Below are 26436 nucleotides of genomic sequence, written 5' to 3'. Positions count from 1 at the left end.
TATACCACAATCGTGGCATACCAAGTATTGTAATCAACGGAAAAACCGACCACCTCAGATTGGGCTCAAACTTGGTATGAGCACGTTTTAGACATCCCACATTACGAAAATGGTGGTGGAAAATTTTTGATCCGGCCGGCCGGCCTTCCGGCCGGTGGTCCAAACTTTGCCTTATATCTCGAGAACGATAACAGATAGAGACTTCCGGTTTGAAGTTTTCTATAGAAATGTGGGTGTAAAATTTCATTTTTTCGCATTTTCAAAATCCAAGATGGCCGCCGTCCGCCATTTTGAAATACCGTCAACCACTTCCCTTAAAGCTAGAGATCTGAAATTTTAGTATGTTGTACAGCTCAGTGAGATGTTTACATAAACAAATCATACTTGAAAATCGGTCAAGCGGTTTAGCAAATATGGCGGCCTAAAGCAAAAAGTGTTTTTTCGATATAACTCGAGAACGGCTTGACCGATTTCGACCATCTTGGTATCAAATGAAAGGTATTTAGAAGCCCTACAACTGTTTCAAACATTTCAAGTTTCAAAAACATCCGCAGGAGGCGCTAAAATCAAAAACAAAAATTGTCGAACTTTAAGGGGCATTGTCTCCGAATCCCCATCATAGATTTCCTTTAAATTTTGATATGTTGTAGCCTGACTCAATATCTTTCACCAGTCCGAAAATGAAGAAAATCTATGTCGCCGTTTAGAAGGTATGGCCATTTGAAAAATTCTTGAATTTGAAAAGTTCTAAGAGCCATATCTTTTGAACCGCTTGTCTGATTTGACTCAACTTAGTATCAAATTAAAGGTTTTGCAATTATCTACAACTTTCTAGAACATTAGAAACCTCTAGAACCATTCCTTGAGGACAAAAAGTGCAAAAAACTGTTTTGATCAAACAAATATCCGCCATTTTTGTTTTGGATGTGACCTTGAAAATTATTGAAATTTATGTCAATTTATAGCCTGTTTTAATACCTTTCCAAAACTAGTCAAGAAATTTCTGAAGGTCTTGTGGAACTTGAGATATAACCATTTTTGTCTTTCGAATTGATGAATTTCATAAAAAAATCAACTTTGCCTACTAATCCTACTTACAAATACGCATAGACTGACTCATCCGCGTTGTGGTATACCAACTCTAATAACTGGACGCGTTATGATTGACTTCTCTCTGTTTCAGAATTTAGCGTCTTTTATAATTTATATTTTTTTTTCTTTAAGAGTTTTCCATTTTTTTTTTAATAAACAAATATTATTTTGAAGATTTGGAAGTCAAGTTGGACCTCTTTGGTTTCTACGTATACAAGGAAATAAAATATAATGATATAAAGCTACCTAAGAATTTTTCCTACTGTGGTAAGTATTTTGGTTGAATTGTTTATTCATTAAACAAAAGGATAATTTTCTGATATTTTCTTTGATCTATAATAAAAAAATCTTTGTCTACTAAATTAAAAAATTTTTTTTTTTTTATTAACAGAATATCCTATGGGTAAACCAACACATTTTACTGTGGAATTAATAGATTCATGTATATTAAAAATTTGCCTTATGTCTAATTATACTACAAAAACAACTGGACGGTATTTCAATGATTTTTTTGATATTGAATCAAATATAAGTTTGTGGCTCGATTATAAGGATATTCCAGAAAATGGTAAGCGTATTTGTGTTTTCATTGTACTACCTATTAAAAGTTGTTTTATAATAATTTGTTTTTTTTTTAAATCTATTTCCAGTGTTAAATTTAATTTATCAACATTTACAGAACTATTATACATATCATTACTTTCATTTAGCATTAAAAATAAGTAATGCAAATGAGTGTAGGATCACTACAAAAATCGAAAGATCATTGTTTATTAGCTATATGTATCCCAAACCTTTTAATTTTGCATCTAATCATGATAAAGTCGATCGTAAGTATTGATGAACTAAACAGTAAGCATTAAGTGATGTATTTCTTTTTTCATATTTATTTTCTATTTTATTTCAGCTATGAATTTTTTACAGAAAGACGAACCCTACAGTAGATTTACAGTATTTCCAAAGACATCAACAATTTCAGAAGGTTCTGTTTTTGTATGATTTTTTTCTTTTAACAAAATTTATCTGAATTATATAGTATTATTGCAGGTAGCAGATATTTTTATTCTCTTGAAGTGGAGTTAATAAAAGTAACTCATAATATGGGCAAATTCATTTTCCAATGGATACCAAATTGTCCATCTCTATTATTATCCGGAGGTAAATTCGATTTTAGCTGTGTTTCTTTCAGACATAGCTTTTGTGTACCGAGCAAAATCGAAAGTCGTCAGATCGGGCTCAAACTTGGTATGAGCACGAATTAGGGTCCCCACATTCCAAAAAACATATGCGACAAAAATAAGTTTTTTTCCGGCCGGCCGTCCGGATTATAAACTTAAATTGCGACGGAACGGTGATATATAGAGACTTGCGGTAAACGGTTAAGTTTAAAATCGACTGGAAGACGTCCGATTATGACGTCAAATTTTACCCCCCACCCCCGCGTCCGCTATTTTGAATAACCCCCAAATTTTCATTTGCCTATATCTCAGACCCTATTATAGCTAAAAATCTATAATTTTGATATGTTGTAGGGGCCATTAAGACCTTTCTAACGATACCTCATTTTCGAAAATCGGTCAAGCCGTTTAATCAATATGGCCGTCACAATTTTTCATCGAAAATCGACCATAACTCGAAGACGGCTTGACCGATTTTGATCAACTCGGGCTTAAATGAAAACTCTCAACAAACCCTACAACTCTCTAAAACATCTTAAGTTTTAAAAGTGATTGCTAGGGGGCCAAAAATCAAAACAAAAATCAAAATCTTTTTGTGGCTCCCAGTGTGGACGGCAGAGAAAAAAAAGAAGTAGCATTTGAGAAGGAGCCAAGACAAGATCCGCCACGACGTCTTAGCGACCTTGTGAAGCAGATCGTCGGAAACAACAGCCCAAAGCATATCCCACGGAGGGATAGTGGGTCTGGTGATACGACCGTGCGGCGTCCAACACGTCCGAATATTCCGAGTGTCTGCATCAAGCCCTCAACAGAGCACCACAGCATGCGGCCTCTAGAAGCCGACAAAGAGGAGCCCGACATTCACCTAAACCCTCCTTTTTCATTGGTTCCTCCCAAAGTCGGGAGTCATGACGGAATCTGCAGCACCAGAGCTTTCCGTGGCAATAAGCCCCGCCGCGACAATATTAACGAAATAATTTTTAAGTCCCAGATAGTGCGGAAGACGTCAATTCCTGCAAATAGCGGTAGTTAAGGATCGCTCAGGTAAAACGTGTGAAAAATAATATATAATATATTACATATATTATATTGAGTTGTCCAATATTTATCCGGATTTCTAACCTAACACTTTTACCATTACATTCAATGGGAGTGAATGAGACAGAGAATCAAAATTGTACTGAATTTATGTGAATACGAGGTAAATTGTCGCTTCGCTCCAATTTACCTCGCCCCGCTTCGCGGGGATTTGTTGCGCTTCGCGCAAATTTTAGAGGAAAAAAAATTGTGATGGTTTGATTGAGGCCACTTATAAATCCATGAGAAAAATTTCGGAAAGAGAAGAAATCAATTTTATACAACACTTTAGGCGCCAAATTCAAAAATTTGCAAAAACTGCATGAAATCTCTATGGGGGCTACCTGAAGGGGGGCTTTGGGGGGAAAATGAATACGGCCATCTGAAACGGCCTGTTATAAGGAGCCTCTGTACCAAATTTCATCGCGATCGGACATACGGTGTGGATTTGTATAGAAAAGTCGGAACGACGTTCACCAACAAACAGACCTTTCTTTATTATATAGATGTGAGGTTAGAAATCCGTGTAAATATTGGACAAACCAATATATTTATAAAAAAATGGATGATTTTAGGAGGATCGATTAAATAGAAGAAATTCAATGGCAAAAGGAAAATATAGAGAGGCCCAGAGACAGGCACTAGGTGAGAATAGTTAGCAAATGAGAGAGAGAATAGCCCCTAATTATTTTTATGTAAATTTATAGATGTCTAATTATCCCCGTTGTTCCCCTTGGATCCCCCCGACGTCCCTTCAATTGTTCCCCCCACATATATCTGGAAATCTGTGATTCTTTCTTTGTCTATGAAATGTGAAGTTGGCTGAAAATTGGGGATGGGCAGATTTTGAGGAAAGACGTACTCGCGATGCGAATTACAGCCAACGCAACGCCCACGATTAAGGCTTTCATTAAAAATCTATCTATTACCGTTCTCTTATAATATAGCGAAAGGTTCCGGCCGGACGGACGTAACAATTTTTGGCGCCACCGTTTTTTGGGATGTAGGGACCCTAATTCGTGCTCATCCCAAGTTTGAGCCCGATCTGATGACTTTGAATTTTAGAGTGTACACAGAAGCTGTGCTTCTTTGAAGAAAGAATCACAGCTAAAAAGACCTGGGTTTATTCGTGGTTAAGTCATTGCTTTTACTTGTGCTTACATACACATACTTGATTTCATTGCAGGATATTATTTAAACATTCGTCTATTTTTGCAAAATGGAAAAGAATTGATGAGAATTCCTGCGACGAGGAGCTTCGAAGATACAGGTTTTTTCGTTCTCAATAATCTTCCATACAGTTCTACGGTATATATAGCTTACATCAGGATTAGCATACCGCCGACAGTACCAATTAATACTTTAAGGAGCTTTAATCATGAGAAGATTTTAGTTTTCGTGACAAATGAAAATGATCAAAGAACAGATCCACAATTAATTGAAGAAAGCGTAGCTATATTTTGGCCACGTCTAAGTGATAACGAATGGACAGGCTTGAACTATCGAGATAATTTTCTGTTAAAGCTTTGTAATTCTGTTCCTTATCCAATGCATCAAAGGCCTTATATAATTTATCCATATATCGAGAAAAATAAATCATTTTATACATCTAAATATTGTTATAAGATGAACCATAATTTGTGGGGTTTTAATAATAATCATGTGTTTAAGGATAAAATTTGTTCATCAATGAAAGCCAATAATGTAGGAATTTACTACAAGGATGGTGTATACGAAGTTACATGGGGTGCTTCATTTCACACCTATATAATGGAATATTTGCTAATATATTGTTCTACAAGGAACAATGAATTGATTACTTACAAACCTATTAATACATATTTTTTAAATATTCCAATGAAGAAACATTCTGAAAATTTTTTTTTCTTCACAAAAACACATTTTCCTTAACATACAAGAATTTTGAAAATTTAACATTCGCAGTGGCACCACAATATGATTCACGGGAATCATGTAGTCCAGAATTGGTTTTTGGTGAATATTTAAATGAAAGGAGAATTTTTCAATTAATAAACTACGTCCCATTAACGGATAAAAGTGTTCTAATTTACTACAAGGATATGCTAAAAAATTCAATTTGTGAATTTTTACTTTCAGACAAATCAACAGAAAAAACAACATATTTCCAAATAACTGATGAATCTTGCAATATCCCTGATAAATCTATCTTTAAAGTTCACAAGAGAAATGACAATGAATTTATAATAAATTATAATGATCAATTTCTTATATTTGAATTTTGCATAAAAGAACATAACTTTATAGTAAATCCAAAAGGGGATACTGTGTATGTCACAATAGTTCAAAATGCAACAAAACCTCGAATTCGATATACAATTGATTCAATTTTACTTCAAAATAATGGGAATACTAACATTACTGCTACTATACAAATAAGTCAGAATATTGGAGGCAAAAAAGTTTGTCCCACAAATTACACTATAACGTATGCAAAAGAAATGGGTCCTCCTGGAAATGTTACCCTACTTAATAAACGAATATTACTGAAAGAAAATAAATATCAAATAACATGTAAAATTGACAAAAATATGTCCGATACAACAGAATTTCAGATGGAAATTTTAGTACTTAAAATATATAAAACTTTTATTGATTCATTTCAAGGACATATTACTACTATGACAAATACAAATTGCTCATTTATAATTCCCATTTGTGAAGAAACAATTCTATTGAAGCAATACAGAATTAGGGGAATAAATGAAAAAGAGAAATTCGGTGAATGGTCTGAGAATGTGATATTAAAAAATGATGAAATTTGCCCCCAACTATCGAATTTTTCGTATGCAATTTCAATGGTAATTGTATCAGTTATAATTGTAACTATTCTTGCGGTTACGATTCGCATTTATATATTATTATCAAAGGATATATTTTTAATATCAGAAATTGAATTTCCAATTTCTTTACGTGATATTAGACGAGCTTCTCCAAATCCAATTAATCCTATAACTCATTCAAGATCAAGAAGTAATAGTCGAAACTACAAAACTTTAAAAGAGAAAAGCATTATTAATAGAATTGATGAGAACCAAGAAGATCAATCAACATCTTTGGGATCAGGGGGTAATCGACTCATGCTCAGAATGTACAGCGAGACTGCACCGCGAGTGACAAAAGTGGCAATAATGGAAAAGTTCCAGGAAATGAACCGAGAGTGGCAAGAGTCGGATACCCCCTGTTTAGGATACAGATTATTGAGGGACCTAATGAAAAGTGAACCAAAAAGTCTTGAATTAAATGCGCAAAAGAGCCAAGAAAGGCAAATAACATCGTCAATACCACTGAGTGATTTAATAAGGACAGAAAAGGAGGATAATTCTTCTGCAGAAGATAGTCTTTAACAAAAAGAATGAACAAAGTAAATTGCCGCTACGTTTTTAAATTAATCGCACCCCACTTTGCAACACAAAAATTAAAAAAATATATAAATCACAAACTGTTATAGAAAGAAAGTTTTAAAAATAGGGTAGTACATATAGCGCTAATATAGGTTGTTAACTATTCTTTTTATGGCCAAAAAAATAACTGAAATCGTTTAAGCTGTTTAAATGAATTAGGAGTTATCTTTTTGTCGTTTATGCACAACTTACAAAAAAAAATAGAACGTTTCTATTTGGGATTAATTTGGGAGCTGTAACATTATTCTCTGTAAAAATTTTACCACAAAGTGAATGTATTTTTTTGTAATAAAGTTTAAAATTGATAAAATTGCATTTTCTTTAAGCTTTTCTTTATTTCTTAAAAAAAAACCGTTTTGAATGTTTTTTAAAAGGAATCACAACTGAAACTGTTTTAGAGAAGATTTTTATTTTATTTTTAATGATAAGAAATAATTAATAGTCAAAGATGGCTCATTGAAGAAAGATCCAACTCCAAATTCAATTGATTTTATTCATGAAATCTTATCAATTTCTTATTAAAAAGCATTAAAAATTCAAAATAGTAATTTATCAAGAATTTCTATGATAAAATTACAATCTAAAGCTATTCCTGACTGAGATTTCATTGCACCAGCCTCATATAATCTTATCTTCGGGGTCGTGGGAACAATAAATTTTGTTTTCAAAGATTTTCCATGCATTTCCCTGAAGATAAAACATTATATGTAGACGTCTTACCTAATCTCGTAGTCAATTGTTGAGATTTTCATTCTTTGCATTAGCTCACGTGACCATCTTCCTCAACATCTATTTACGCACTGAATACTCCTTCCTGTTGGCTTCTTATCACAATTAATGTGCGTGCACTTCCGGAGGTCTGGCTGAATTTTGAGGAAAGCATTCAAGAGTGATTGGAAATGGCGGAGACTAACAAAAAAAGAAACATATTTCGCCGAAAATGCGCGAGAGCTGCTGATAATGGGCTTGTCTTCTTGTCCGACTGCGAAATGCCTCCCAGTTTGCTTCTGAGTGTCTCACAAATCGCCACGAATTTGCAATATAGTCAAGCTTTGCCTCTGATAAGATTACGCGAACTCAAAGTGAATTTTTTTAGGATTCTTTTTTAACGAATCTTTGTTGTGCTCCATTTGGCGGAAAAGGCGCGAAGGGAGATTAGAGGATTTTAGGAGAAAAGGAAGTGATGGCTTTTTGCGTGCTTTGGAGTAGCATTGTGTATGGTGGACAGAAGGCATCCTTATCGAAGTTCCGGCTAATTTGATGTGTCTCCTAAAAATAAGTTTAATCTGATAAGAAATTCGCGCGATAAATCGAAAGACACAAAATTTGTGCAAATATTTAACGCCGAATTATTGAAAGTTTCTCCTCAGTGCGGTTTATTGAGCATAAAATTAATTCCTATGCCTTCCTGGGTGCATGCAGTAATGTCGAAGGTGATGGATGGGACAGTTCGGAGAAGTGATAGTACCAGAACGGATTTCAATTAAGTCACAATTTCTCACATCCGCGCCTAAAATTTTGGGGTTCACGAGAAGACACGGCAAAGTGGAAGACAAAGGTTCGGCGTTGGTGGTGGTAATTAGTGCTCAAGGAATAGGATGAAAGTGTCATGGATTGTGCTTGCGATTCTCTACTACATAATCACCACTTCTGCCCATACCAGGAAAACTCCAGACTTTTCCTGCTACTTTGGCAATTGGACTAATGGCGTGTGTAAATTTCCCTGGGATGGAATAACAGACTTCAATCAGTGTGCTGTTCTCCTCACAATACAAGATCTAAAGAAAGATGAGGAAAATCTGAGAATTTTCTGTGACTACGAAGTCTCTGTCTGTTCAATTAAGATCGATTTCAGCTTGTATGACGACCTATATGGGCTGTATACTACTTGGGCCAATATTCGAATTTGCTTCGAAACGGAGGAATACATTGATGCAAAGCCATTTCAATTTGAAAGAAAAGAAGTTAGTAAGTAGAAAATCATATTTCTTTAGTCATTAAAATTTAATAAATAATAGAAGATGAAGGGTCGAAAGTTAAACGATTTCAAGGATTTCTTAGTCGTTGAATAAGACCCAAAAGTTGAGAAGAAAAAACTAAAGAAAATCTATAAAAGTATTTTCGGATGAATAGTTTTGATTTTAAGGATTTCTAATAAATAATTTTCGGATCTTTGGGGTCGATTGTGATAAAAATCTTTTCTAACAACTTAAAAGTTTTTTTTTTAAATTTTGAAAGTTGATATTTTTAAATTATTCTATTGTCGGCCTATAAAAGAAAAACAAAGAACTTGTTGTTCCAAGAATAGTCAGAAAGATCGAAAGATCTTTAAAATGCTCTGGAAAAGAAATTTTCTTTCAAAAACACGTTTAAAGTTAATAATAAATTGACAAAATTGTTAAAGATTTTTCTCATAATACGAAAAATCTTATAACTGACGAATTGTAAGAAAACAAAAGAAAAGATTTTAATGAGAATCTATGCCTTTCTCTAGAATATTTTCCTTTAATTTAGAACATAATTCTATTAACCATAGTTACGAATTATTTATCAACCCCTTAATTAATGAATTAATTAAGTTCCCCTAATTGTTGTATTGCGATTGTGGGAGTGTCTAGCACTATCTGATCTGTCTATCCTAGAATAAAGCGGCGTTATTAAGCCCTTCAAATTAACAGCCGATAACGAATATTACACTGATAGCAACTTTTATAGTTTCATAAATTGAATTCATTGCCAATCTTTGTGGTTTGATGGCTCCATTTTCAATTTTTTCAGAATATATTGTGAAATTATAGCAAGACTTTTGAGACCTTATTGTATGACAATAAACCCATTCATAATGAGAAATTACTGCAGTATTCATATTTTGTTCCTTATCAGAATTCTGAGAAGTGCCAACTGCATTGATGATTTAAAAGAAAGCCAAGAAAGCCCAAGAATAACTGATAAAATTTTAATTCCAGAAAAGTTCGGAGAATTTTTCTTTATTTTTCTATATATATCTTATCGAACACGCGCTTTTTTCCAGGAATAAGAAAACAGATCAATGTTATTTTTATCACTGAAAGTTTGTAGAAAGAAAAGGCCTTGTGCTTTCCATTGAAATTTCCCTTCTTGTAGCCAAAGCTAATCCACCGGAAGAGATTGTGGTGAAAACTGCTACACCCACCAATGCAACCCTTGACTGGACTAACCCGGATTATTGCATAGACCTTGGTAAAATAATTTTCAAGGCTGACAAAATTGAGGGATGATTCTTAAGGAAAATTTCTCCTTTTAGATTATCATGTGAGAGCTGAAGTTTTCTCAAACAGCCGTGAACAATTTAAAGACATTTATTGGAGTGAATATAATTGTTCAGAATCCGTTAGAGGAAGTATTTTCATCCCCAATCTCCCCTACAGTGATCACAATTACCTCGTAAAGATAAGGCAAAAGTATGTGAGTGCTCCTGATCTTGAAAAGTTCTGGTCCGATGAAGTTGTCTATGGCTTTAGGACTAAACCCTCTCGTCCAAGAGTATCCCCTCAAACAGCACTGGGAGCATTCCACACGGCTCATGGAGGAAATGTGACGATCTTCTGGGTGGGATTGGAGAAGAAATATTGGTCGGCATCCAATTTTACCTACATCGTCTCCTATTGCCACGATTATCAGGTAAGGCAATAAAACGTTAAGCTATACGAATTTATGTGTGAGATATGACGAAATGCAGTACAACCGCGTGGTGTGTTTACCCCAGATGTCCACAGAAAATGCCTTCATTTTATTTATGATAAGCCTAATCTTATCGGATTCATACACGTCATGATATTACTCCCAGATTGTGACGAATGAGATAATTCTCAAAGGGGGGTAATCATTTTAAAAATTTTTCCTGGTGATTGATAAATTCCAATCTATCTTTTCATCTGTTTTTATTTTAAAAAATTGAAGTTTTTTTCCACTTGAAGAACAAAAGATAGAGCTTTTGATCTAAAATCTTGTGCTCGGTACTTAACCTCTGCCAGAGCTAATTTTTAAATAATTTTAAAGATTTAACATAGATACATCCTCTGATTTGAAAATATTTAATCAGGCAAAACGAGTGATTTATAAACTAGTTTTTACTGATGCTTAAGAGCCTGATGAAAGGGTATTTATGGTCAAAATTTCAAGAATTAAATAGTTAAATCAGTATCCTTATGGCTCATGATACTTTTTAATAACTTCTTTACTTTAATTTTTTATCTTGTCTTTTCTTTTTAAATAAAAAAAATTCTCTGTTCAACAGTTCAACACCCAAAGCAACTCTTCAAGGCATGTTTTGTGGTTAAATGAACTTGATGGGCAACCAAATGAATATTCAGTACTTAAAATTCCCGAAGGAGACATTGAAATATGCCTGAGAAGTGGAAATTCTCTCGGAAAATCTGAATCATTCACAAAAATGAAGATCTTCGATACAAGTCTACCACCCATTCGGTGGGTTAAAAAAGTCCTGACCAACAACACCTATGAGATTATTTGGAGTGTCTCACCGGCGGAAAAAGTTACTCAATTTAAGCTATTTGTCTGCAAAGTAGATTCAGTTGAGTCAGAAAGCTGTAGGAGTTCTATTGTGAAGGTGATGAAGTTGTCCAGGAAGAACTTTCGATACAGGTATAAAAGTGAAGAGATTCTAGCATTTGCCGTTGCACCAATTTATGGTGATAAAAGTCCAGGAATGACGTGGGCAAGGAGAAGAACGAAGCTACCAGAAATCCTCATTCGAGGTGTGGAGCCTGTTAATACAACTTCCGTGAAGATTTTGTGGTCTCCACTCAGAGATTCCTTGAGTAGCATCAGGACAAATATTTCTTTGATTTATCTAAATCCAAATGAACCCGAAGGTAGTTTAACAATTTCAAAAGCCAACAGTAAGATGCAGCAGGAAGGTATCTATTGGACAGAGATTGGTGGTTTACCACCAGAATCCTCAGTTACCATTAAATATGATGATGATCTCCTTCCTGTAAGATCCTGCCCGAATGCAATTAAATTTGACCTTAGGCATGGGGTAGCTTCAGTAAATGTTCACTTCTACCCTGATCGGAATTCTCTGTGGACAACAAAACTCAATGGATCAGTCAAAGAAGACAAAAGTCAAGGATCTAAACTTGTCCTGAAAAATCTCCAAAGGCACACAACGTACCTCTTGGAAATTGAATCCTATACAATGGACAATGGAAGGAAACAATGTGTGTTAGGTCAGAGGAAATTATTCAGGACTAAGTCCGGAAAACCAGGAGCTGTTATCACGAAAGTGATTAATGATGGAATCTCACTACATTTAGATTGTAAAGTTGAAGAAAATGTAAATGAAGATACGATGTATGAGATGAGATTGACAGTGAAGAGGAATCGTGCTGAAGGAAATTCTTCAAAGGTCACAAGCAAGGAGTGCAAATTCAGGATACCCTACGAGTGTGATGATAACCTTTTTGGGTGAGTTTAGATAAAAAGAACGTTATTCACGAGGCATAGTGTAAGTCCCCCGAATGTAACCAAAATTGGTTTTTAAATTATTGTAGGGGATCATTAAAGGTTCAAAATAAGCGTGGTCATTTCCCGGAAAAGCGCTGGGAAACCTACGAATTTTCCGATTTTCTGTTTAACCTATATTGATTTATTTCTCAATTTCTAGCAATTGTAGAATATTGCGATTGGTGTCAAATTAAAGCTATATTAATGCTTAATATTATATATTAAAACCATTTTCCAAAATGCACTAGAAGGTGAAAATTCGGAAAGATTTTCCGATCACGCATTTTTCTTTCGCCTCCCATTCCTACAATATTGCATGGGACCACCTGGAACATCCCTGATTTTGTAGCTTTTTTAATCCTCTTTCATTTGGTATAGCACTTGCAGGGGAAATCCACTGGGAAAACTCGCTCCAGAATGATTTTCCAAAGTTAAGTACATTTTCGCGTTGGAAGAAAATAGATAAACGATTTCTCCTCTTTGATGTTTCTAGAATGTTCCCCTAGAAAAAAATTGTCCATCTCTTTTTCTCTAATGCGAAAACGTGCTTAACTTTGGAAAATCATTCTGTAGCGAGTTTTCCCAGCGGATTTCCCCACCAAGTGCTATACCAAATGAAAGGGGATTAAAAAAGCTACAAAATAAGGGATGTTCCAGGTGGTCCCATGCAATATTGTGGAAATGGGAGGCGAAAGAAAAATGCGTGTTAGGAAAATCTTTCCGAATTTTCACCTTCTAGTGCATTTTGGAAAATGGTTTTAATATATAATATTAAGCATTGATATAGCGTTCATTTGACACCAATCGCAATATTCTACAATTGCTAGAAATTGAGAAATAAATCTATATAGGTTAAACAGAAAATCGGAAAATTCGTAGGTTTCCCAGCGCTTTTCCGGGAAATGACTACGCTTATTTTGAACCTTTAATGATCCCCTACAATAATTTAAAAACCAATTTTGGTTACATTCGGGGGACTTACACTATGCCTCGTGAATAACGTTCTTTAATTAATAGGATTAATAAAATAATTCTGAATGATCTAGATCCGAACAAATTTCAAAGATTTCAAGCATTTCTTGGTGGCTGCCCAACGAGAACTATTTTCCCAAATGTTGACTTTGTGGAAATAATTTCCAAAATATGTCGAAAGTAGCTGCCCTATTTTGGAAGGAAATCATCTTTCGTAATATATTCGGCATATTTCCTTATCAAGCAGCCCAATTTCTGCCCTATTTTTAAGTAAAAAAATTGGGCAGCCCAAGTGGAAGATATCTCGAAAAAGTTTCGACGCCTTCCCAATAGGGAATTGGGTGTGGACAGTCTGTCGAAATTTTTCCTTCCTCCATTTCCTTTAATATTAGGGAAAAAATAAGGCAACTTGTCGACTAATATTCGACATGCTTTCGACAATATTCCCAATTTTTGCCCTATTTCTTCCCAATTTCTGCCCTTCTCCAGATTTTTGATTTCATATTTTGTCAACAGATGGACTTTAAAGTTTGGAGGTTAATGAGCTCAATGGCGTACTTATTCGTGCGCGGCAAATCAAAAATTTACTTGCTAAAATTAAATTCGATTTATTAATTATCTGAGACTTTTGCATCCAAAATAAGTTGACCAACATGTTTCAGGATGTGTAAAGAAATTTTAAAAATACTTTCAACAAGGTTTTGGAAAATTTCATTTTTTATGTGTAATTAAAATAAAATTAAAAATTAAATTTTTTATGAAATGCAATGGCATTTTATCGCCTATGGCAAATATTCCCGTCGGGAAAAGGGTGTGGCATGGTTTTCCAAAGACCAAGCGTCAGGATAAGTCGCAATATAAAAATATTAATATTTATTAATATCGTGTTCCATTTTGTCTTGGCATTTTATTGTTGTCATGTAAAATAACGCCATGAAGGCCCCAATATAATCATCTGATGTGTGAAAAGAGGCAGAAGAATATAAAAATATGTTGTTTGAATTGAATATTATTGGAGAGAAAGAGACAAATAACGAGGAAATCAAAGCAATATATGTCGACATACTTTCGAAAATTTTTCCTATTTCTGCCCTATTTCGACGGTAGGTCGGAATATGGTCGGCCACGTTTCGACATTAGCTTCCCAATTGGGCAGAAATAGGGAAGATGCTTTCGACGAACTGTCGGCAGAAAAATTGGGATTTTTATTCCCCATTTTCGTCGAGGCGTCGAGATTTTGACCAATTCTCGACAAATCCCTGTCGACGGATTTACGAAAATTTTCCCTATTTTCAAGCAATTTCTCTCGTTGGGTGAATAAGGCACAATATATCCAAGAAAAAATCAAAACTTCTTTAAAAAATATTCTGCAGCTTTGCGAAAAATTCATGGAGCTGCTGAATATTGAAGCTGCTTAAACTTTCACAACTTTCATGAACACAAAGAATAAAATCAATATTTGATTACCGAATTACCTACTTAAAAATTCTATCGGAATGTTGCATTGTCTCTCTATTTTACCCACATGCGTTGTTTTCTGTGTAAAGTCATCATTTTTCTATCGTTCGTTTTCATTATGTGGACTCAAAGAGCAAAATAATAATACTTTTGTTATAGTTTTGGAGATATCAGGATTTTTTCTGAATTAATTAAGAAAACAAATTTTGGGAAAAGCTAAAGTTAGTTAGTCTCTTGAAAGAATAGTCGTTAGAGGACTTTTTGGGAGATTAGATCGAAATTAAATTTTAGGAATCTAAATTAGAATTTCCTAAAGAATAACTCCCTTTTCTTCTCTTTCCTTCCAGATACGAGTACTCAATGAGAGCTGTAAATGATGCTGTTGATGAAGAGGATGACGCTGAAGGAATTCCTGGGCCATGGACTGAAGTTGCTTTCTACAATGTTAACGATTTATGCCAACGAAGGGAGTTCATTGCTCTTACTTTTATGCTCATAACTCTGGGAATTGTGGTTTTCTTCCTCATCCTTTATTTAGTCCTTGCTAAGTATTATAATCTAAAAGAAATGAATGAACTCAAAGTTGACATCCCAAAAGGACTCAAGGAACTTCCAATTGAGGAATCCCACAAAAATGGTCCAATCCAACAGAATAATGTGAAAATGGAGGAAATCACTGAGTGTGTACCTTTGTTAGACCTTAGGAAGAGGGTTAAAGTTGAGAAAAGTCCTACGCAAATACGAGAATACATTTTGAATATTGGGAAATTTAATAATAAGGAGCAAGATAGTGAGAGTGGATCGGATGGTTTTGCATCTAATTTACATGAAGAAGTTGTTGATGCGGAAATTCATCGAGATCTCCATTCAAATGCATCACAAACGAGTATTCCGGACACAGCCGTTATAGGCAGTTCAGAACCGACTCGGACTCCTCCTGAGAAATCCCAAGAAGCTCCCAGTACATCAGATTATTACAAAGTTTCTGACCTTAAGATTCTACCTAAACAAGTTAAAGGTCCCACCGAGGATACCCCACCCTTCCTTAATGGTTACGTTGCTCGTCAAGGATTCAGACCATCTCCGGAGCATGTTAAACAATTTCTAGGGACGTCATATTATAAGTGAAATTATATCACAAAATTGCCAAAAATTTATTATTTAAAAATATCTCAATAAACTGACATATTTTGATAATCATTAAAAAATTTTCATATAGAGAAGAAATTTGATGAGAATAAAAACATTTTAATTAATCTGCAAACATTTGTCTAATTTTTACATAATGGTTGAGTAAGTTCTTTGCTTTTTTTTTGCCCAAATACTGAACAAACATTAAATGTTTTTATACCACAAATATATTCACATTGCTGCTCATTTTATTTCAACAAAAACCGGGAGGAAAATTAGAGAAAAAACTCGTTATTTTATGCTTTGAAAATTAAATGTGCAATCAATGGCAATGCTGTGATTTTTCTGAAGGGCATAGTTTCTAAATTAAAAGGGAAGGTCTGCCTGCAGGTTCAATGTTGCTGGAAGTCTTTGTTGAAGATCTTGCAAAAGGATCAAAGTTAATCGAGTCAAATTGAAGCGAATGAGAAGAGGAATTTGGCGCCAAAAGCACCTGCCATGTTGTATTATCTTTTTCTCTCTCTTCCTTCCTTTCTCGTGCTCATATACGGAGTTTTTGGGTATTTTCTGTCCTCTCTTACTTGTCTTTCATTTATTAGTTTCCAAGGTGATCAAAACAAAGCAAGAAGTCAGCTGAGGAGACTTAAAAAGAATTCTTTTAAAAAATGGTGAGAAATCAGAGAAAATTCATCGTTCTTGTTCTTAATTTTCTATGATCATTTTAGCAAGCGATTAATGATCCTGAAAAATTGATCTTCGTCGCTCTTGCTGAGACTGATGGAGGACTCGAGAAGAGGATCTTTCTACATTTCTACTGCCACGATAATTCTATTGAAATGGTAATTTTTTCTCACACCAATCCCAGAATTTCTTGTTCTCAAAATAATGAGTTCTTATCGTTCCTTAGATAGACGAAAAAACACGAAAGCCCTTCCTGAGACGCATCAGAGTAGATCATTTGACCAAGAAGGACTTCTACGTGGGATCCAGGCTTCTTATTTTCGGTAGAAATATCAACATTATCGACTACGGGGATTCAAAGACCAAAAAGGAGCTAAGCCCACGAATGGAGAGAACTTTTGTGCTGCTAAAATGGAAATCTCTGACCAAACTTGATGCAATTTGGTGTGAGATCCTCCGGGAGGATTTTCAAATTGTCAACTGCCAGATGATGAAGCTGAAACCCGAAGATGCCGTGAAGATACACGGAAATGAGGTGGATTCAACAAAACTCTCAGATTTGATCACAAGCACCATCGAAGGTGCATCCATAGGAATGGAGATTGTGTCCAGGAATGCAGTTCAGAGAATGCAGGAATTGTGTTCTGAAAATTTCCCAGATTTTCCCATCTACACCTCCCCAGACATCTCTAGTGCTTCCCGGGACATTGATTACTTCTTCTGTGCCCAGAAATTCCCCTCAACAGCAGTATTTACCAACACCACGCTGGCTATTGTGAAGCCACATGCCTTTCGGAGTGGAAAGACTGGAGAAATTCTCAAGGAAATTCTCTCAAATGATCTCCGAGTGACTGCCATGAAACTCATCCACATGGGCAGGAAGAATTGTGAGGATTTCCTCCAAGTCTACCGTGGAGTAGCTCCAGAGTACAACCAAATGGTTCCGGAGCTCTCAAGTGGCCCAAGTCTCATCATGGAAATCTCCTCGGGTACTTCGGGGGATGCTCACGACACGCTTCGACGCCTCTGTGGCCCCTTTGACCCCGAAATAGCCCAAAAATTGAGACCTCAAACCATTCGGGCCAAGTTCGGGTGCGACAAAGCTCTCAATGCCATTCATTGCACAGATTTACCGGAGGATTGTGCGTCAGAGGTGGACTTTTTCTTTGGGAACTAATGGACGGGGCTCATGTGTCGTTTTTCCCACATATTTTTGGACAATTTGGCGAGCAAAAATTCCTAATGGGAAGGTTTATCAGTTTAGAATTTGGAGATTTAACTGACCTACATATTTATTTTGTAATTTAATGGCCAAAGACTAAATAAATTCTAAATAAAATTCTTATATTTTTTCAATTAGGAGAGGGAGGTTTTTAATTAGTCTGGATCTAGGGTTTAATTTATTGATTTGTAGATCATTATCTTTTATTTTCTCTGAATATTAAAAATAATTCAGATCATTCAAATAGCTTTGAAACGATTGAAATACTTAATTTAATTATTATTATATGATTTTTACAGACTTGCTCAATTAAACTGCTTACAATAACATTTTAAACAAATATTTACCTAATTTTTCATTCAGTTTTTACATTGAATGAGTTTTATTATCCAGAAACTGTTTACCCTTTATATTGATGAAAAATTAATTAACGCTTTAAGGTCCATTGGATCATACGCTGACCCAAAGGCTCGATTTTGAAAATGTTTCATTTTGTTTAGTTATTTTATGAATATTAAGTACTAATTAGTACAGTATGTCTTTAAAATCCCTGTTCATTTTATGATCACAAAAGGATATCCCCAACGACTCAAAGGATCACGAAGGACGAAAAACGGAAAATTTTTTAGTTGTGTTTTTTTTGTCAAAAATGTCTTATTTGAGCTCAAAAGCACCCATAAAAATTATTTTTAGTTCAATCAGCTCGCTAGATTGATCCCGGACCTTAAAGGGTTTAAAGAGACAAATTCTTATCAATTTGTTTTTATTGCAAATTAATTAAGAAATTATACGTTTCAAAGAAGATTTCTTATTGGCTAATAAATTCGAATATGTAATATGATTTCATTGGCCACTCTGCAGCATCTCGGGAAAAATAGCGTTTAGGTAAAAAAAAAAACAAGAGAGATCTTCATCAGTGGCTAAAAGAGACTAATATATTTGATCAGCATTTCAATCCCACCACCATGTACTTTATTTGCTTGCAATTTACTTGCCTGCGGTTAATATTTGCTCAGAATCCACCCCAAAGCAACAAATCAGTTGACAATGATGGGCATGTTGTGCATGTTGTTCGTAATTGTGGTGATTTGGTTGAATGATAAACCCCACGCGGTATCTCACGTGGTGGTCAATGTTAACACCATTAACTCAATTAACTCACTGCCCATTCAAATCACCTCCCACTCCCCCCGAGGACTCGATGTTTACAGAATTGTTGTCACTCGCTTTTTGCCCATCACCCTTTTGCCATGCTCTTCGATGCAGAACAAGAGAGCACTTACGGCGCCAAAATCGACTTTTTTTCCTCCTCATCGGGCAGCGCTTTTTCCACCCAGCATACACAACCCATTTGCCATATATAAAGTCCATCCGGACACGGCGGACACTTCTAGTGCGTCAATCAATCAGCTCACACACTAGGAGATAGTGAGCTAAAAAGACATTCGCGTGTGTGACTTTGAACCAAATCCTTGTTCTACTTTCACTCTGCAGGACTTTCACTGATTGTTGTGAGTGCACAATGGCCAACCGTGCGGGATGTGTGGTTGCTTTTCTTGTGATTTTCCTGAATTTCTGTGTGTGTGAACCATTTGAATTTCCCAGCGATAATCAGGATCCAGGTCAAAATCCTGGTGGGCCTATTGATCTCGGTCGCAGTGGCAATGACTTGGATCCTGTGAATTTTGAAGCGAGGCAAGGTAAGTGCAATTGTGTGAATTTAGCAGATTTCAAATTAATTAACTCAGATTTGTGCAGATTCTTCTTTTTTTTTTTTTAATTTTTAGCACAATTTTGTTTCAAAATTGATCAGAAAAATCCATTTTCTAAAAAAATTATTGAAATTTTGCGTAAGGATCTAAAACTCTTTCTTTACACATATTCGGTTTTTGAAAAATTAAAATGTTTAAGCTCAAAGTCAACAAAATAGGACAGTTGAGCGTACTATTGTAAATGGAAAATCTGCGTTTGTGCTTTTTGAGAAATATTGTAAAATTCTTTTTTTTTTAGTTTTGTTCCTTAAAATAGTTAATAACTCGGAAAGTTTCTCTATATATTTTAAATATTTTAAACTAACGGTGTTATGAATGCTTAATTCATAATTCATTAGGTTTACCTGGTTTATCAAATATGATCAATTTTATAGATAGGGGAGACAGGGGTTAAAAAAGTCACTTAAGGGTTTAGAAAAAGCTCAAAATATCATATTTCCCAAACAGATAAAGCGAAATGTATAGCTCATTTCTTTAGGAAATTTACTGCCCTATAACTCTTTCTCAGATCATTTTGTTCTATCTAGCTAGGAAATATGATATTTTAAGCTTTTTCCAAACCCTTAAGTGACTTTATTAGCCCCGGTTTCCCCTACTGAAAAAATGTTTTTTTTTTTAATTTTAAGATCATAAATTGCATAAATAACTTCAAAAATGTAAATTAAAATGATTAAAAAAATTTAGAATAAGCTCATAAAAGTCTTTAAAAATATGAATAAAAATCCTTTTAATTTTTTAGAACCATAAAAAACTATTGAAACACAAAAAATGTGAATCTACAGAAGCTTAAAATTTATTTTCCTGAATTTTATTTGTTTCGATCTTTTTTTCAGGACCTTTCCCAGGACCACTTCCTACAATTGGTCCAACTTTCCCTCCTGGTGGAAATCTTCCACCTGGCGGAGGTCTTCCACCTGGTGGAAATCTACCACCCGGCGGCAATCTACCCCCCGGCGGCAATCTACCTCCTGGTGGAAATCTACCTCCTGGAGGAGGTGGACAGCAACCTTTCCCCACTCTTCCTCCCACATTCCCCCAAACACAATTCCCTGGTTTCCCTCAGACTCCATTCACGAATTTCCCTCAAACGCTTTTCCCTCAGACGCAGTTCCCACAAACTTTTCCCACATTGCCTCCGGGCAATTTCCCTGGAAATCCCTTTCCACCCCCGGGAGGGAGGACCTGTGTTTGTGTCCCCACGGGGCAGTGTCGTACCACTGGAAGCGTGGACGGGACAGGAGTAATTGATATTAGAATTGTGACAAATACTGGCGGCGGTGGTGGTGGTGGAGGAGGAGGAGGAGGATCCCTGCCCAATGGAGGATCAGATATTGTTACAAATATCGTTTCGCCAACAAACTGTGGGCCAGGGCTTCAGCTCTGTTGCGACAATGGCCCATATCAGTGTGGTATTCGATATCCTCCAGTTGCTGGAAGTCCTCCTGTGGGTCCAGGACAGGCTCCCTACGGTGCCTACCCGTGGCAGGCCGTACTTCTCTCCCCTGGGAATGTCTATGCTGGCTCGGGGGTGCTCATTGACAATCGGCACATCCTCACAGCTGCCCACAGGGTTGTTAACTTTTCGTAAGTAATGCGTATTTTATAATAACTTTTTGCCCATTTCACCCATTTTATGTAATTTCACGTACTTGACCACCTCAATGGACTTTAATGTGGCGCAATGATTGATTTCTCATTGTCAGATTAAAATGCTTTCGTTGTGGAGGACAATGTTTGTGTAGCTAATGCGCTGTTGGAGGGCAATTAAGGAGAAATTCTCTGAATTTCTTGTGGCTCTATTTCGCCGCATTTAAGTATCAAATGACACCTTTTTAATTTTTAAGAGAGATTTTAGGTATAATTTAGGTAATTGCCACCGTGAACAATAAGCGAGATAATTTTATTATCATGCTATAATGAATCATTTTTTTTTTATTAAAGGTATCAAATAAATGTGTTGGGGGTGTATTAAAAGCTCTTAAAATAGAAGCTCCACATTTTGCTTTTTTTTTTTTTCTAAATTCGGGATAGTTTTATGAAAAATTGTATTTGTTAAAGGCAAGGAGAGGAAAATGTTTTTTTTTTTTCAGGAAACTCAAAGAAAAGGCAGACGGAGAAAAAACAAGCAAGAATTCCGAAAAATATTTTATGTAATATAATTTTTATAGCTGATGCAAGTTTCGGCATTTATTAATCATTGAAATATCATTTGCACAATATATTCCTCTTCCATGAAAAAGAACCTTACATAACAAATCAAATAATAGTTTTTGTAGAAAGCCAAGAGTTTGAAAAAAAAGATCAAATTTCTTTAGGAACTAAGAAATTATGAGCAAACGGAGCAAACTAGAATAATTTAGTACAAAATAAAGTTAATTTAACCGGAAGTACATAAATATTGTGAAATATTTAAAAATAAAATGGATAAAGTTGTGGAAAGGGAAAACAAAATAAAGGATCTAAAAACACAATTTTGAAAAGCAAGAAAATTCATTCGCTTTTACTAAAAGTTTTTTAAAGTCTCAAAACTTTAAAAAAAAATCAACTAATGGCGCTTTTTCTTCTTCCCAGAAAAATGCTTTTTATGTTCTTTATTCTTATCATTATTATACAAAATATAGTAGGTATTGTATATTTTATACATGACTAGACTTTCTAAAAATTTTCGTGCTTACTTTTAAATACAATGCTTCTCAAAATTCTCTTTGTTATTTAAAAATTTTCATCGGAAAATCATTGCAATTTTGTTATACAAAAATAACATTTTCTTACTTCCACTTAAATCTTTTTGCATTCTGAGAACGTGCTCTCAAAAAAAAATCATGTAAAATCTAATTGGAGATTGTAAGAAGTGATAAATGTTGAGGGGAATTGTTGAAAAATTCATTCATAGAGACGTCAGTTGTTTGGCTGGCCAGACAACATCCGATAAACAGCATAAAGCAATTGAATACTTTTGCGTGAAATGAACACACGAATAGCCTTCACCCAGAGATCTCCATTTTGCCCGAGAGATGAATGCATATTATACTTTGTTTCAATTTTTGAATTGTTCTAAAATTTAAATTTTCTTTCGGAATTTCGTCACAGGACTCCAGCATTGATTCTCGTGAGACTTGGGGAATGGGATGCTGCATCCACGAGTGAACCTTTCCCGGTGCAAGAGTTCAGTGTGGCGCAGATGTTCGTCCATCCGGCCTTTTCACCGAGAAATCTGCAGAATGACGTAGCTATTCTACGTCTATCGACTCCTGTGAATTTGGGATCGTCACCAGCAATCACAACAGGATGCCTGACAAATACGCAATTTGATGGGCAACGTTGTTGGGTTTCCGGATGGGGACGCAATGATTTCATCGGTGGGCAGTATCAGGCAATTCAGAAGCAGGTGCGTTACTCTCTATTGTACTGCAAATTCATGAGGTCACCTTGGTGGTGTGTGAGCTCTCTGTACAATGTAATGCATAACAACCGATTATTTGCAAAGTAGAAAACACTTTAATTCATATTTGTCTTGAGGATTGTAAAACTTTTGCAATTCCACTTATTTATTCTTCATGGAAAATTATATCAATTCAGCTATGACGCAGTTTAGCGTTGCGATGTGATTATAGCCTTCAATGCATTTTCTCCAGGTGGACGTACCCGTGGTGCCCAATGCTCAGTGCCAGACAATGCTTCGCACCACACGACTGGGGCCCAACTTCATTCTAGACGGCACGAGCTTCACGTGTGCCGGTGGAGAGCCCGGGAAGGACGCCTGCACAGGCGATGGGGGTTCCCCTTTGATGTGCGAAAGGAATGGAAGATGGTTTATTGCGGGACTCGTCGCTTGGGGTATAGGATGTGCAACAGGAGGAGTCCCTGGCGTCTATGTGGACGTAATGAACTACATTCCGTGGATTCAATCAATTGTGAGGACTTAATTTATCAGGGTTTGCGTTGGAAATGAGGTATGACTTTTCGGAGATTTTTGTCTCCTTCCTCAGGTGTGAGATTTGAGAGAGGAGACAATCATAAAAGGAGTAAAAGGATGAACAAGACAGAAAAATTAAAAAAAAAATGTAATTTATGAAATTAAGAGATCAATGTAGAATTTATTGCAAAAAATGTTTAAAAAAGACATAAAAATAAATTATTTTAGTTTTTATCAAAACGCCGCACAACATTTTCATCGTAGTCATCAATATCATCTCCTTGATCAACCTCAGCATCCAGGGTGCCCGATGTTGGGCGGAATTGATCATCTTCGGGTTTCATCACCTTCACGCCTTTGTCTCCCATCCGGAGGCAATCAAACGACCGAGAAAATAATTCGAATCCCTGTAAAAATTAGCACATTAATGAATGGATTAAAAAATATTATTAAAGATTGATAATTTTAAAACGTTTTATATTAAAAATTAGAGGACTTATCTTGACTCCAAAACACCTTTCTTTTCTTACAAAATTTAAACATTTTCTGAATTATTTTTTTTTTGGAGCAAATTTTGGATCAAAAACTTAAAATTATTCTGTGACTCCTAGCAAATATTATTCTTTATCAAGATTACTCACCTGGAAATAACCTCCCATCTCCAGACACACGTGCATATTCCTCCCAACGAAATAGATGTCATAGAAATTGGCACAGACTTCAATGAATCCAATTCTGGGAGGATTAACACAGATTGGCGGTGGATTTTTGCCAGAGACGCGATTTTTGTACAGAACTCTGTCATTCATCTTCATTTCGAAATGAAAGGCAAAGTCTTCGGGAATGTAGCGCAAGTTCATACAACCTTTGCTCTTGAAGGCATCCATCAGCATTCCTGTGCAACAGGCACAGATTCCCTTATTGCAACGACATGGGGCTCTCTTATCTTCATTAGGATCTCTGGGGAGTATTTGAATTTAAAGGAAAGAAAAAATGAGTTAAATTAAAGGTCGTCAAAGGGGATAAAAAGGTCCCCTTATATCAAAAAAATTCAAGAGTAAGAAGATTGGGTGTTGTTGGTTGCATTTTTACATCGGGAGCTTTAAGAACTAATTTTTTGGTTAACTCCATTTAACGGGAACTTTTAATTTCAGACACTTTTAGACATTAAAAAAAAAATTCCCAAAATTTTCTTGAAGAGAATTGGGACAAACCTGTGATCGTTGGGAAAAGCTATTTGCTTGGTGTCAGGAAAAATTTCACTTTTAACCACATCAACGTCCGTAGAGTCCGTAATATTTGGCGGGAGAGTTACCACAATGTAATCTTCCGTAGCTTAAAAATAAATACAAATTAATTTGAAAATAACGATAAGGAAAATTCATCACGACCGATCTTACAGTTGAAGAAATCGGGGAAAAGTTCATCACTTATGGCGGAAATTGTAGAATCTTCAATTTGCTGTGGCTCCTCTTCAGCACGGGAAATTCCAATATTTCTCCCAGTGAAGATGGAAAAAATGAGCACAACGAGAAACATCTCTTGCACTTCCGGAAGCAACTGCTCAACGCGATCGATGATCTTGAACTAAAACCCATGATCTTCACCTTCTTTGCTCTTTCGCTTTTGCTCGCTTGTTAGCTCTCAATGTGTGTGGGAAAAATGTGCCAGTGCGTGTGGCCACAGCTTCAAATGTGGAAATTGCACTCAGGTTGTAGCTTCTGCAGGTCTAATGATCCGGCTTTGTGTGAAATGATCAATGAATGCTTACGATCACTGCTAAAGTTTACACGCCATTTTTTTGCTCGCATATCTCGCGCACTTTTTCACGATCACGCACACCGGATGGTTTTTGCATTTGAGAACAAGAGTGAGAATGAGATGGATCGTGGAAAAGAACATTCTCAAAATCACACAAAATAAAATAAAATAAAATTCAGTCAAGTTACTCAATGAATTTAATTGCCACGCGAGATGTGGCGTAAAAATTTCACTTATCAGTGTGAGAAAGTGCTTGGTGAGTGTCTCACCTACTTTTCGCACCACAACACAGCTTCTTTCGTCGTTTTTTACAACAAAACTGCCTTATTTCACTTTCTCCTGCACCACACAGCTTTATAGAAAAAAGCCCCCGCCTCATAATATCGCGCACTGGAAGCGATAAAAGAGCTCCACAATGTGGTGTAGCCAGGAAAATAGGTCATGATCTTACTTCATGGTGAGATGATTCTCACCACAGTGGAATATTTTTACTCGCGCGCTCCTCTTCTGCATTCTATTTACGCACTTTTGCGGGATAAACATCAACAACTTCCTCGTGACTTTGCCCAAAGCTCCAAAATCATGACGCCACTGAAAAACTTTTCATTTTTTGCCGGTGCAAAAATGATTGAAGTTGTTGAAGTTTTTTTTTTCATTTTAATATTGTGACTGTCTGTATATTTTCCCAAATGCAGTACACATCTCAATTCATAAAAATTAAATACTCAAAGAAAAAAAGTGTTTACACAATTTGTGGACTAAACTGCTTACGCCAAGATTTAAAAGAAAAAAAGTAGAGTAAATAAATATTTGATGGAGTTTTTGTTTTAGTTGGAAGGGAATAATTTTGGCGAGAAGAGAGTGGAATTATTCAGTTTAGTGTTTTATGTCTCAGCGACATTATTTTCACGTTTAAAGTTTCAATGTTGTAAGAAAGAATTGCCCAAGAGAATCCACAATCTAAGCATTAGTCGCATTAAAAGCTTAAGTTTTCTTCAAAAAGAAGTTTTTCTGAGGGTTCAGTTTGTATTGTTATTTTATATATTTATATAGAAATTTTTCTAACACGGAAAAGGTTTACCTGGTTTACCTAATTCAATTTTTCAATTTTAATTTAAAGCATTTTATTAATAATGTACATACATATTAACTTTATTTTTTTTACAGTCTTTTAATTCATTTTCAAACATTTATAGAATTTTGAGCAGATTTCAGTGAAAGATTT

At 35.5% G+C, this 26436-nt stretch overlaps 5 protein-coding genes across 5 annotated transcripts in view; 3 read left to right on the top strand and 2 right to left on the bottom strand.

Annotated features, from left to right (window-relative positions):
• Positions 1 to 26436, bottom strand: part of LOC129793173 (uncharacterized) — a 1136769-nt gene that overhangs the window by 90959 nt on the left and 1019374 nt on the right. The window lies entirely within an intron of this gene.
• LOC129793166 (uncharacterized) lies at positions 44 to 15992 on the top strand. Its single transcript, XM_055832920.1, has 10 exons — positions 44 to 1359; positions 1484 to 1660; positions 1743 to 1922; positions 2000 to 2074; positions 2140 to 2250; positions 4534 to 8758; positions 9914 to 10009; positions 10074 to 10450; positions 11067 to 12259; positions 15076 to 15992. The coding sequence occupies exons 6-10, from the start codon at positions 8389 to 8391 to the stop codon at positions 15854 to 15856; spliced, it is 2817 nt and encodes a 938-aa protein (XP_055688895.1). The 5' UTR covers positions 44 to 1359; positions 1484 to 1660; positions 1743 to 1922; positions 2000 to 2074; positions 2140 to 2250; positions 4534 to 8388; the 3' UTR covers positions 15857 to 15992.
• Positions 16457 to 18561, top strand: LOC129793212 (nucleoside diphosphate kinase 7). Its single transcript, XM_055833031.1, has 3 exons — positions 16457 to 16527; positions 16585 to 16698; positions 16767 to 18561. Exons 1-3 carry the CDS (start codon positions 16525 to 16527, stop codon positions 17715 to 17717), a joined length of 1068 nt encoding a protein of 355 aa, XP_055689006.1. The 5' UTR covers positions 16457 to 16524; the 3' UTR covers positions 17718 to 18561.
• LOC129793190 (serine protease 7-like) lies at positions 18897 to 23690 on the top strand. The gene is made up of 4 exons (XM_055832990.1): positions 18897 to 19462; positions 20368 to 21118; positions 22625 to 22922; positions 23170 to 23690. The coding sequence occupies exons 1-4, from the start codon at positions 19285 to 19287 to the stop codon at positions 23458 to 23460; spliced, it is 1518 nt and encodes a 505-aa protein (XP_055688965.1). The 5' UTR covers positions 18897 to 19284; the 3' UTR covers positions 23461 to 23690.
• On the bottom strand, positions 23606 to 25043 carry LOC129793227 (uncharacterized). The gene is made up of 4 exons (XM_055833055.1): positions 24851 to 25043; positions 24665 to 24785; positions 24092 to 24410; positions 23606 to 23857 (listed from the first exon to the last, which is right to left on the bottom strand). Exons 1-4 carry the CDS (start codon positions 24987 to 24989, stop codon positions 23675 to 23677), a joined length of 762 nt encoding a protein of 253 aa, XP_055689030.1. The 5' UTR covers positions 24990 to 25043; the 3' UTR covers positions 23606 to 23674.

The sequence above is a fragment of the Lutzomyia longipalpis genome, chromosome 3 (genome assembly GCF_024334085.1).
Source record: "Lutzomyia longipalpis isolate SR_M1_2022 chromosome 3, ASM2433408v1".
Taxonomy (NCBI): domain Eukaryota; kingdom Metazoa; phylum Arthropoda; class Insecta; order Diptera; family Psychodidae; genus Lutzomyia; species Lutzomyia longipalpis.
This window is presented reverse-complemented; position numbering and strand designations above follow the sequence as displayed.

Excerpts from the sequence above, each read along its gene's own strand:
- LOC129793227 (XM_055833055.1), bottom strand. The coding sequence starts at position 24,989 with ATGTTTCTCGTTGTGCTCATTTTTTCCATCTTCACTGGGAGAAATATT. Across the intron at positions 24,786-24,850 it reads TTTCCCCGATTTCTTCAACT|CTACGGAAGATTACATTGTG; the intron begins GTAAGATCGGTC and ends TTTATTTTTAAG. Across the intron at positions 24,411-24,664 it reads GCTTTTCCCAACGATCACAG|AGATCCTAATGAAGATAAGA; the intron begins GTTTGTCCCAAT and ends AATACTCCCCAG.
- LOC129793166 (XM_055832920.1), top strand. The coding sequence starts at position 8,389 with ATGAAAGTGTCATGGATTGTGCTTGCGATTCTCTACTACATAATCACC. Across the intron at positions 10,010-10,073 it reads GGATTATTGCATAGACCTTG|ATTATCATGTGAGAGCTGAA; the intron begins GTAAAATAATTT and ends TTCTCCTTTTAG. Across the intron at positions 12,260-15,075 it reads TGTGATGATAACCTTTTTGG|ATACGAGTACTCAATGAGAG; the intron begins GTGAGTTTAGAT and ends CTTTCCTTCCAG.
- LOC129793212 (XM_055833031.1), top strand. Across the intron at positions 16,699-16,766 it reads ACGATAATTCTATTGAAATG|ATAGACGAAAAAACACGAAA; the intron begins GTAATTTTTTCT and ends ATCGTTCCTTAG.
- LOC129793190 (XM_055832990.1), top strand. The coding sequence starts at position 19,285 with ATGGCCAACCGTGCGGGATGTGTGGTTGCTTTTCTTGTGATTTTCCTG. Across the intron at positions 19,463-20,367 it reads GAATTTTGAAGCGAGGCAAG|GACCTTTCCCAGGACCACTT; the intron begins GTAAGTGCAATT and ends TCTTTTTTTCAG. Across the intron at positions 22,923-23,169 it reads ATCAGGCAATTCAGAAGCAG|GTGGACGTACCCGTGGTGCC; the intron begins GTGCGTTACTCT and ends CATTTTCTCCAG.